The sequence below is a fragment of the Carassius carassius genome, chromosome 44 (assembly GCF_963082965.1).
Source record: "Carassius carassius chromosome 44, fCarCar2.1, whole genome shotgun sequence".
In the NCBI taxonomy this organism is placed as follows: domain Eukaryota; kingdom Metazoa; phylum Chordata; class Actinopteri; order Cypriniformes; family Cyprinidae; genus Carassius; species Carassius carassius.
Genome location: NC_081798.1, coordinates 576,169 through 589,109, shown reverse-complemented (window position 1 = coordinate 589,109; position 12,941 = coordinate 576,169). Strand labels below are relative to the sequence as shown.

Below are 12,941 nucleotides of genomic sequence, written 5' to 3'. Positions count from 1 at the left end.
TTCACTTGTATGGAGAGATCCTTTGACTGCATGATGCAACAGCTTCCAAAAGCAAACAACACACTCAGAATCAACCCTAGACCTTTTACCTGCTTAATTGATGAAGAAATAACGAACGAATAGGCCACATCTGTCCATTAAACAGCTTTTGAGTCAGTTTTCCAATTCCAAATGGTCCCTTGAAAATAGGGGAGATACATAATAAAGAGCAGTCATTCCTTAACCTTTGCTCCAATTGTGATGAGAATACCCTTAAATTAGAGCTCATAGAGTGTGAATTTAAGACCATATTCATTACATAACTGCATGTATGTATAACATATATTAACATTTATTTAGCAGATTATTTATCCAAAGTGTTTTAGACATTATGAATACAACAAGTTCTTATATATAAAAGCGCATTATTTTTTCCTGTATACTATTTACTTTTATTTAAGGGTTTCATTTCACCTACATGTGCATTAGTTAGGTCTGTGTTCTCTGTGGCCACTAGTAAACTTCTGTCACTATAAACCCTCATCCAATCCCTTCACACGTCTGCTGCCCGTCTACACACATTATCCCTGTAAACTAGATTGCGTAATATGGAGCGGATTGACAAGAATACAGAAATAAAATCAGCCGGCCAATCAGAGTAACTAGAGCTGAGTTTCTCAAGACAAGGCCTTAGGTGAGGGATGTTCCAATTCTACTAAACCAGCTTTACTAAGAGCCTTAGGAGGGGAGGGGGGGGTTACCTAAAACCTGATGGCATGATGACAAGAGAAAGCCTGCGTGGAGGTCTGAGCCCAGAGAAAATGCCAGTAAGCAACATGTGCTCTAATCTCGCACGTTAGTCACTGGAGAGGATTACGTCGAGCAGAAAGTGTTTATCCTGCATTTTAAAGCCATAACAGTGAACAATGCATTCCATTTGAATGCAGAAAAGGCTAACATTGTTCTGCGTGTCATTCACATTCCCTGCTGTTGCTGACTCGTGCTTTTAGGTGGAACTGAAATGCATGTTGTATATTCATGGTGGTGCATTGACAGGCGTAATGTTACGCGTTGCAACACCTTTGGCGTTGTTCGCGAAAGGAGATTTACATGACCCATGCATTTACATAGTTTCCTTTTATCTTGGTTTTAGACACATTATAGCAGCATGCATCCCTTCCAGACCGCCTGCTGTAACTTCTGCTGTCAAAACAGAAATGCAAAAAGCAGCAGTGATCATGTTTCTGCAACATGCACTCACTGTCAGCATGTTTTTGGCTTTGCAGCGACTCGTCCAGCAGAGTGTGTTCACAGATCTCTGGCCTGCTGCCAGTTTAGGCTTGGTTTGTTTTTCCACGGATGGGTGAGGTGCATGCCTAACTCTCTTACTTCCTCATGAGTTCCTGCAAAAACAAGTCCCAGTCGGTGCCTGCGGCTCCTGAATCACCTCACCTTTTGTGCTGAACGGAAAGACCTTCAGAAGGAACGGAGAGAGGGGAAAACTGTGATGCTGCAATGTTGACATAATTCCCAATTTCACTGTGCAACATTATCGTAATGTTTACTTTCATTTTGGAAGAGTTGCACCTATGACCTACATGCAGCCAATCAAAATTATCGGCCAACTCCGTTTCGGTCATGCATAAATGAACCATAAAAACCCTGAAATTTGGAAAGGCAAAACCACGTGGTCTTCGCAAAGGGACTTTCCATAATTTTGCCAGCCGTCATGAATCACATGTTCTCTTGGCAGGCATGAATCAGGCTTTGAGGCTGAACGAAGTCCAGCGCGGGTGAATAATCTACCAGTGTGGATATTCCAGACACACACGGCTCCCAAGAGCACTACTGATTAAATCAGTAAAAACTCCCTAAGAACTGCTGGGAAGAAGCTCATTCCAGTGTTTTTTTTGTTTTTTTTTTTAGGTTATGGAAGAGTTAAAGGGATGCAGTGGCGCGTGACGTTGCGTTGGCAGGCGCACAGGAATGTGAGGGTTTTAAAATCACATTTACTCACAGCCATCAGTTGTGCAACAAGTTACCATTGCATTGGATCTCCATTTGGGTCATTGCTGCTCTGCAGAACCGTATGAACTCTGCAACCGTTAAAAGTTAATAAAAGTTGATTAATTACACAAAACTGGATGCCAGACAGGATAGAAATAAAGAGCACACATTAGCTCAAAGGATGGAAGTTTGGACATTTTGAGAACTAATTACAGGATGGGATGTAGAGTGACGAACCAACTAATAACTCATGAAATCCATTGCAAATACTAACTGTTGTTTGCTTCTTGAGAATGATTTCATTGTGTTTTGGAAATGACCAGACTTTTGGATAGCCTATTACAAGACTAACAGGATGGAAAGTGATATTGACAACACGGAAACATTATAAACTGAATAGAGAGTGATTAATGTTCAGTTTGTTCAAATGTTTCCATCTTTAAAGCTTGTGAGTTCAGCATTTTATCCAAAATATGAACACATGTTTGTTTGAGACATGGAAAGTCAGATACCCATTTGATCTTTCAATCAGAGAATGAAATATGTGATACAGTTTGTTTACTTTAATAATTGAATGTCTTATTTATACATATTCCTCGTTTTAAGTATATTTTCCCATATTTGGATTGGATTTACCGTGGTAATGGATCTGTAATTGGGTTATTACTGTTCTGCAGAACCTTATGAACTCTAAAACCTTTAAAAAATCAATTAAACTTGATTATTTACATAAAATTGGATGCCAGACAGGATAGAAATAGAGAGCTAAAGTTGCTCTCTGGATTGTCTGATTACATGAGGATAAAACTTCATCTTATTTTTTAACCATGTTTTGACATTTTAAGGTTATAAACCAATTCCAAACATGATGTAATGTAGTATTAGACTGGCAACCCAAATATTACCTAAAATTGCAAAAAGGGAAATGGGACATATTTTTTCAGTAATCTCAATGTTAATTAATTTACCTGAATTCACCTTCCTTCCTGTTGTTTGTGAGGTTATTTGCCCCACAGGGTTACTTGAGACTGCTTTCATTGTTTTATGGATATTATCAAAGACTAACAGGATGGAAAGAGATATTGACAACACATGAAAGCTATAAAATGTTTAATATTCTGTTCGATCAAAGATTTCCATCTTCAAAACGTGAGTTCAACTTTTTATCCAAAATATGAACATGTGTACGATTGGAGAATCAAACTGCATAGCAGGAAACCCATTTAATCATTCAGTCGGGAGTAAAATATGTGACTTTGGAGCACAAAAGCACTCAAAAGGGTATATTTGTAGCAATAGACTACAATGCACTGTAAGGGTCAAAATTATCCATTTCTCTTTTATGCCAAAAATCTTTAGGATGTTAAGATCATGTTCCATGAAGATATTTAGTAAACTTCATACCGTAAATATATCAAAACTCAATTTTTGATTAGTAATATGCATTGCTAAGAACTTCATTTGAACATTTAAAGATGACTTTCTCAATACCTATTCAGATTTTTTTGCTCCCTCAGATTCCAGATTTTCAAATATATGTATCTCAGACAAATATTGTCCTCCTAACAAACCAGACATCAATGGGAAACTTATTTAATCAGCTTTCAGATGATGTATAAATCTGTATAAATCTCAATTTAAAAGAATGACCCTTATGACTACTAGTCTTGTGGTCCAGGGACACATTCATTCATTTTTTATTTTATTGCTCCATGGTAAAACACAAAACATTTCATTTTCTTCTTTAGATAATTTAAATTCCCATGTGCAAAAGGGAGCAGAAAGAAGATAAAATCTTATAATATCTGTCCTCTATTTCTCTTTCGTAAGCAGCATACAGCCAAAATTACACTGACAAAAAACAATGTTGGTTTAAAAATCAGCATTCATGCAGTATAATAAACAGTGTTGGGAAGGTTACTTTGGAAATGTAATAGGTTACAGATTACAAGTTACCCTATTTAAAATGTAATAGTAGTGTAACTTTTTCAATTACTTTATTAAAGTAATGTAACTAATTACTTTTGATTACTTTTTGATTACATTTCAAAATCTTCAATAAATGTTTATTTGCAACTGTTAATCATCTTCAAACATTTACACCATTCAGGTTTAACCTTACAGCAGTGCTCAATACTGTCAGACTTTTACAATCATTCATCACTTGAATTAAGATGATCAAATTTGAACACATGTCTGCTTCATTAATTTCCACATGGGGCGGACTGGGATAAAATTTCAGACCGGGAAATCTCAAACTCATACAAACAAATTCATGGACAACACTATTTTTTGTATGGACCTGATATAAAAAAAGATTTAAATCTTTAGTTTGGGGACATGCAAAATAATTAAAAGTTCTCTCCTGAACTTCACCTTCACTTCATTTCTTTTTTCTTTTCAGTCTCTTTATTTTGCCCTGTTATCCATCTACCTCATGACTTTAACACTCAAGATTTAACAAAACTATACTTTCTAAATTGCCTACATGTCAAATTGAGTGCATCACTACAATATAAAATCCTAATACTGAACATGAGTCATGTTTTTCCCTCACAAAAATTAACTGCTTTTATTACGTAAAAGTACAGTAACCATGTTTTTTTTAATTATTATTATTGCAAATGGATTACCATTTGTATTTATTTTTAAATAAATAAATATGTAAATTTGTGGCATGGTTTAACAACAGTAACCTTTGTCTCTGAATTTATAGCAAATATTAAAACTTTGCATATGCTTTGATTCAAGTGTACTTTTGATATATTTGTCCAAAATGTGGCATATTCCGTCCGTGTTAGGCAATAGCAATCCCGTTTTTATGACTGGATTCTACTAACCAGACTATGTTTCTGCATCGCGGAAATTATAGGGCCGTACGTCTCAGAATAGTCGGTTCAATTTGGGAAAGAAATCAATTACATCTGTATGTGGATGTGTGTAAATATTCAAATGTAATCCCCACTGTAATCTTTAAAATTTTCAGAAGTAACTGTAATTTAATTACTCATTGTTTCTTAGTAACTGTAACTGATTACAGTTATTTTTATTTTGTAATTAAATTACGTAATTAAGTTACATGTAACTAGTTACTCCCCAACACTGATAATAAATCAGGCAATGCCCAGACAACAAAACAACAAGTAATCCAATACATATAGAGGAAAATATATGTATTGGAGAAACAAAACAAAAAAACAACAACAACACATATGTATTCTAAGTCGTTTGCTTTAATAATCTAACGTATTAATTATGTTATTCCTCTCATAGCAAGGCGGACGAACCTCAGTCGTCAATCCACACTTTTTGATACGTTTCACCTCTTTTTGTCGAGGAGGGAGCGCGCCGCGCGTGCGCAGAGCGGTTCTTCGAGGAATCAAGTAAATAGAAGCGGCGCGGTGACGTCACCGCTCCCACACCGAGAGCTCGCGCACGCGTTGTGGAGCGCGCACACTGCCATGAACTTCAGAGCGTAACTTCGTTTTTCTCGGTGGGAAACTACGACCGTATTGATCTCTTTTTCTCCCCCTCATCAGAACGCGCAACATTCGGAGAATCTAGTTGCATATTTTGTCCCTCCGTTTCCAGCAGCATGTCGTCCGCGGCGGTCGCTGCCTCGCGCAGGCAGTCGTGTTATTTGTGCGATCTGCCCCGCATGCCGTGGGCGATGATCTGGGATTTTACCGAGCCCGTGTGCCGCGGATGCGTCAACTACGAAGGAGCGGACCGCATTGAGTTTGTGATCGAGACCGCGCGGCAGCTGAAGCGCGCGCACGGGTTCCAGGAGGGCAGATCACCGGGACCGGTGGGCAAACCGGGGAAGGACATGCAGCACATGAACCACACTGAACCGGGCTCGCGTGCTCCGCAGGCGCTGGATCGCTACCCGCTCGCGTCGGACAGACCCCCCAGACTGGGTCCGGAGTACCAGGGGCGACAAGCGAACGGGATCCCGGTGCCGAACGGGTTTCCAAAGCCCGACGAGCCCCCGGAGCTGAACCGCCAGAGCCCGAACCCGCGTCGGACCGGCGCGGTGCCTCCCAACCTGCTTCCGCTGGTCAACGGGAGCATGCATGCGCTCAACGGGAGATCCGTGCAGATGGGGATCCACCCGGTTGCGTTAACGGCGGAGCATGTGGGCAAACGCGCGGAGGACATGAAGGACAAACACCGCGCCGACAGCATGAGCGACGCGAGCGACGGACACAAGGACTGGACGCAGAAGGGCAGGACGGTGCGAGAGCTGATGTCGCTGCACAGCATCGACTCCCGGTTCAAGAAGGAGCACAGGATGGGATTCGAGAGCAGCTCCGGTGCCTTAAAAACAGGTACCGAGCAATGCTTTCAAGCGGAGTGTTCGTCTATATAGATCTTAATGCATGCATGTATAGCAATGCATATTACTTATCAAAAATTAAGTTTTGATATATTTACGGTAGGAAGTTTACTAAATATCGTCATGAAACATGTTTTTTTAACTAAATATCCTAATGATTTTTGGCATAAAAGAAAAATTTATAATTTTGACCCACACAATTTATTGTTGTCTAAAGATAGAGTTACCTGCCAAACAAAAATGACTGTGAAGCTTATTTTATTAGATTGTACTGTTTTTTATTTAAATAGACACAGGTTTATAGACCGTGTTAGAATTTTGGACTATTGTAGATTTGTTAGAAACTGAAGAAATAAATAAAATAAATCAACATTTAGAGTAGTTTAAACCATCCAAGCATGCTTTTGAACTTTGGATTTTGTCTCCACATTCTTATTTTTAACTGTTCAATCTTTAAAATAATGCTGTAAAGCTTATTTATACGTTCATTTGGCTTTTAAAACATAAAAACTCTAGATTTTGTGTCTGGAGTTAAATCTTTAGAATAATTTGAGATGTCAAAACATGCTCGATGTTACTCACAAGCGTTTTTATTCATGCATTTGCCATTAAAACACCAGAGCATGCTTTCAAACCCCAGTTTTTATGTGCACTCTCAAATTTTTTTATATTTTGTCCAAACTTGTGTTTATTTTTTATTTTCTTACTGGATTTATATTTTGATTAAGCTGAGATGTCAAAACATGCTTTAAAACTCTGTATTATTTTAATTTACACATGCATTTGTGTTTAAACCAATGCAAAACAGCAGCTCATGTTGTACATATGATCCACATATTGAATCCAGTTTTAAACTAGAATCAATCTTTAGAATAATTTGAGGTGCCAAAACATGCTGTGAAAACATGCATTTGTGTTTTAAATCTGTATAAAACATGTTTTCAAACTCTAGATCATGCATCTTGATTCTTTTTAGTTTATTATTTTGTACCTGCATTCTTCAAAGCATGCTTTAAACTCTCTAGATCATGCATTTGTAATGTTTGGAAGCATAGCAGATGCCCTTCGCTGCCATTTCATCATCCGGTGATTGGTGCATGGCACATTTTGTCTGGAGCGAGAAAATAGTGCTAACAGCAGGTCATGCATGAAGCGCTGACCTAGCAAAGGGCTGTTTAGTCAAGTATAAAGTCTCTTAAGCCTGGAATTCATGATTTTCTGCTGATTTACAGTCTGGAGAAGTTGACACTAGTTGCCGTTGCTAGTTGTCGTGTAGTGTATGATGGATAGTTTTCCTCTTTCACTGTTTACAAAGTCGGGAAGTGTATCATGCGTAGTGTTTTAAACATCTGTTAAAATGTAAAAAGTCGTGTAGTGTATTCCAGCCTTGAAGGAGTCCATTTCCAGAATAAAAATTTCACCCCCGTTTCATCCAGGATATTCATGTCTGTCTTTCTTCAGTCGCAAAGAATTTAAGTCTTTTTGAGGAAAACATTCCAGGATTTTCCTCCATATAGTGGACTTCAGTGGTGCTCAATGGGTTGAAGGTTAAAAATGCAGTTTCAGTGCAGCTTCAATGAGCTCTACACAATCACAGCAGAGGAATAAGGGTCTTATCTAGCAAAACGATTGACCATTTTCTGAAAAAAAATAATTTCATCCACTTTTTTAACCACAAATGCTGGGCTTGTTCTAGCTCTGCAATGCACGTCTTCACACATAACGTAATTCTGTTGGAAAGGTCATGCGCGGTTAGTTCTTCGTCTCTGTACTTCATTTAAAAACTCCATCTTATTTTCTTCTCAAACTTTAAAATAATCCGACATAGTTGTTTTTCCTTTTTTGTAAAGTGCATTTGACTTTTTTTTCTTTGCATGTTCGCTTTGTAACTAGGGATGGGACGATAACCGGTTTTATCGATAACCGTGATAAAATGTGCTGAAGGTTAGTAATATCGTTTAAAAATGAATTATCATTAAAACCGTGTTTGATTATCGCGGTTTTAATAACTCGCTATTAAATCATGTCCAGCCAGCAACAGTCTGACGCAAGCGCAGCGCACAATGTTTTTTTGTTTTTTTTCGAGAAGGAATGGCGAAAGTCAGTGACTTTTCTATGCTTTTCTATGCTTCTACACTTTTCATTGTAAGGAAGGAAATGCCACAGAATTTAATCTTTCTTTAAATTAAGTGCATAGAGTTGCTTGTTTTATTAGTTGTTTGTTAATTATTAAATATAAAACTTGCTGAAATGTTTTCAGTGTGAGCATCAACTATTTTTGAACACTTTCATCTCGTTTCAACAAAACCGTGATAATATTGATAATCGTGATAATTTTAGTCACTATAATCGTGATATTAAATTTTCATACCGTCCCATCCCTAATAAACACTGGGTCGCTACTTCTGCCTACGTCACGTTTGACCTTCCAAACATCAACTGATAAAGACACGCAATACAGAGTTAATGTTAGCCCAGCATTTGTGGTTAAGTGTATAAATATAATTTTTTTTCTAATAAAACGACCAATCGTTTCGGTAGATAAGGCCCTTATTCTTCTGCTGGGATCGTGTTTGAAACTACATTTTGCACCTTGAAATCATTGGCCACCATTGAAGTCCACTATATGGAGAAAAATCCTGGAATGTTTTCCTTAAAAAAACTTATATATATGATATATGAACTTGCATTAAATCTAGATGGCTTTCTAAACATGCAGCTCTTTTGTGCAATATGCGAGTGCAGCGGTTATAGATGTACCTCTAGAAGATGTGCGAAATATGCGTTTTGTATGAACGGCTTGGTTTCAGTTTTGATGTAAACGAGATCTCCGTTACGAGGCATCCTCAGTCCCAGACGAAGCCTAAAATGCTGTGTGGAGGATGCAAAATAATTTAATAGTTATAATATGATCGTGTGGTGAACTTATGAACCGAATTCATATTTAAAAACGGTCTCCATGCCATGTACACACATCTGTCCTTACAAAAACAATTTTGGTTGTATTATTTGTGTCCCCTTCAAAAATTGCTCTTGAGAAATTTTATGTTTTTAATATCCCTCCCTACTGTTAGATGAAACGTATGCCATTGCATAGTGGTGAGCAAATTATCAGCTTATCTTTTAAGTGTTTATCTTCCTCTCTCTCTTTCCCTGCAGATCGCGGTAAGCACTCTCGGGGCATTAAAAGGAAAACCTCTCCCGAGCCGGACGGGGAAAGCAGTGCCGCCAAACTTAACGGCGAGAATCAGCCGTGGTTGCCGTCTCCGTCCGAGGTGCTCAAGATGCCCTTGGGATTCGCCGCCGCTCCTCCATCCACGATCTCCCCGCATTCGCGCACTACACCGCCAGAGGTGTCCACCGCCGCGCAAAACAGCCAGTCGCCGATGGCCGCGCTAATTTTAGCCGCGGACAACGCTGGAACCGGCTCACCTAAGGACACCGGAAACCAAGTGCACTCCACGACCGCGGGACAGCGGAACAGTGGAAGCCCACAGTCGCCCTCGACAGGACAAAGGCGGCTCACGCTGGGAACGACGACCGTGCACATCCCAGGCATGGACACGCAGGCCGGGCATCCGCAGAGCATTCCCGATTCCTCGGTGGCACCCGGAAGCGTGCCGTTGTGCTGCACCCTGTGCCACGAGCGCCTCGAGGACACACATTTCGTCCAGTGCCCGTCCATTCCGTCGCACAAGTTCTGTTTCCCGTGTTCCCGCGAGAGCATCAAACAGCAGGGGGCGACAGGAGAGGTTTACTGCCCGAGTGGCGAGAAATGCCCGCTTGTTGGATCCAACGTACCCTGGGCGTTCATGCAAGGCGAAATAGCCACCATTTTGGCTGGGGATGTAAAGGTTAAAAAGGAGAGGGACCCTTGATTTTTTTTTTTCTTCTTCTTTTTTTTGCGCATAATATCCTCCAGGTTTAAAAAAAAAAAGTACACTTCCATAATGTACTTGTCAAACGATTAATCGCATCCAAAATGAAGGTTTTTGTTTACATAATATATGTGTGTGTGTGTACTGTGTATATTTATTATGTGTATATATAAATACAAAAACATGCATGTATATATTTATATTATGTTTAAATATAAAAATTATATATTTATATATAATATAAAATATAAGAATGTATCGATGTGTATATACATGTAAATATTTGTAAAATATATACTGTATGTGTGTGTGTTTATTTATACATATATACATACACAGTACACATACATTTATTATGTAAACAAAGTGTTTATTTTGGATGTGATTAATCGTGATTAATAATTTGACAGCACTGTTTTTAAAGTGCTCAGTTTTTGCGCACTACTTTTTTACTTGATGTACTAAAAGTGATTCTTTAGTACTTCTTAAGATCGATTAAGTGTACTCAACTATGCTATTTTGGGACATCATGAATATGAAAAAAAGTATTTTTCTGTATTGAAAAAATAAGTGTACTACAAGTGGTGACTAAATACATTTTTAAATACAGAGATAGTATGTTAAAAGCGCATTTTATTTCATATTCAATGTCTCCCAAATAGCACAGTTGAGTACACTTAGTTGATCTTAAGTAGAGCACAACATTATGGAAGTGTACTTTTTATTTTATTTTTTTTAACCCGGGCACAAATCATATTGCATACCATCCAAACGTGACGTACCGGACATGTACATATTGAAGTTATGGGAACTGTACACTTGGTAAAAATGGCTGTATAATTTTTTTTGATTTCACTTTTTTTAAATACATTGTATTTCTATATTTTTTTCCTTTCCCCCCAATTCAGTGGTTGTTCAGAGCGAACGCTCGGTGTACTAGTAGACCTGGTGGCAGTCCATGTTTAAACACTGAATGTGACTAATACTCTTTAAGCACTTGGCAAGAACTGAAACGCTTTTAGCTGTATTGTATGCACTTGTTTAAAAATGGCCAAATACAATTTCTGACCTTGTAATAACAATCTGACGTGTCTGTGGTTGGCTTATTGTCTGCCCTCGCTGAATCATGCAACGTGGATGATGCAATGACCTCAATGAGTGCGAAAAGGGAACTAAAAACCACAAGCAGCAGCTCGGGGAGATTTTGTCCTGGTGCATGCTGGGAGTTCCTCGCCTCAATAATGGTAACTGATATCATGAATGTTTGCAAAGCTAAAGCAACCCTAGAATGCTGAATTTGGAAGAGTATCTTCTCTAACACACAGGCTGTGACTTGTATGGCACATTGTTTTCGGCCTCCATGTGGAGTAACCTAACGCTGCGTGCAAGACGACACTCCGCGTCTATTTTTACTCGCATGCTGTGTGTTGAGGAGCTCGTAAACAATCTTTCCTTTAGCCTTTTTTGGTGGATAAAGACCTGCAATGTTAAACATTACGGCTGCGTAAGGATGACATGCTCTCCAGGCACAGACGGGGCATTTTAGCATCTGAAAAGGCTAGTTCATGCTTTAAAAATACATTTATTGGTAACTTAGTTAACATAAATGAACAACAAAATACTTCTAAAGCATTTTAATTTAAATTCCAGCATTTACTAATACATTCAACACAATTTTATAAATGTTATTCATGAACTACTAAATGCATTTTAAAAAAAAGCAAATGACTTGGGCATGATTTAGTAAATGCTTCAAAGTTAAAATTTTATTCAAAATATTCTAGTGAGTTATTAACTTAAAATGAGCTTACCTATAATTTTCTGGCCTTTAAATAATATTAATTGTATACATTTAATTTAATAATGTATTAGTAATTGTAAATGTGCATTAGCTAAAATTAATATGTGCTCAATATGTGTTAAATACTAGTTTTTATGAACTAACAAAAAAATGCATAAATATTTTATTGCTCATTGTGAGTTAAAGCATTAAGTTATGTTAACTAATGGAAACACTCAAGCTTGTTGTTTTCTAGTCTTGCACTAATTGGCTTTTGTTAGATTTAATCAAATTGAACTGTTCAAATGCATTAAGACAGTGCAGGCTTAAACCGTCGAGCTCTATTATCTGAGGCGCGCTGTAGCATATGCTTAATAAAATGTGGAGGATCACGTGGTTGCTGTGCTGGTATTCCTGAGTCACACTCGATCGCCCGCCTCTCTCTTCACTGTTCACACAGCATTCAAATGAATGGAGATCTGTCCTTGCACAGGTCACATGCATTCCAGTTAACCCTTTCACCACCGCCATGACCTGGAAGACAGATTTGGCTTCTAACTGGAATATTTTAATTGCCTTTTCAGTTTTAGCCATCGAATATATTCAAATTGAAAGGTTTTTTTGGTGCATATTTGTTTTTAGCCAATTAAATTGCATTGACAAGCATGCATCACAAAATAAATGCATTCCTGTTAACCCTTTCACCACCGCCATGACCTGGAAAACAGATTTGGCTTCTAACTGGACTATTTTAATTGCTTTTTTTTTAAGTTTTAGCCATCGAACAACTTCAAATTGAAAGTTTTTTAGTGCATATTTGTTTTTAGCGAAATAAAATGCATTGAAAAGCATGCATTGCAAAATACGTCATCTTAACACTTTACACAAGCAGGTATTTGTATCCAAATCAAAAGCAAACATTGATTTGATGGTTCAAACGTCATGAGCTGCAGTCGCC

General features: G+C 38.1%; 1 protein-coding gene across 1 annotated transcript; it reads left to right on the top strand.

Moving 5' to 3' along the window:
* Positions 1 to 5,385: 5,385 nt before the first annotated feature.
* On the top strand, positions 5,386 to 11,285 carry LOC132126092 (interferon regulatory factor 2-binding protein 2-B-like). The gene is made up of 2 exons (XM_059537128.1): positions 5,386 to 6,317; positions 9,485 to 11,285. Exons 1-2 carry the CDS (start codon positions 5,582 to 5,584, stop codon positions 10,201 to 10,203), a joined length of 1,455 nt encoding a protein of 484 aa, XP_059393111.1. The 5' UTR covers positions 5,386 to 5,581; the 3' UTR covers positions 10,204 to 11,285.
* The last annotated feature ends 1,656 nt before the right edge of the window (positions 11,286 to 12,941 follow it).

Bases quoted from the DNA above. Each gene is read 5' to 3' on its own strand.
- LOC132126092 (XM_059537128.1), top strand. From the start codon at position 5,582: ATGTCGTCCGCGGCGGTCGCTGCCTCGCGCAGGCAGTCGTGTTATTTG. The intron at 6,318-9,484 runs GTACCGAGCAAT...CTTTCCCTGCAG, and splicing joins CTCCGGTGCCTTAAAAACAG to ATCGCGGTAAGCACTCTCGG.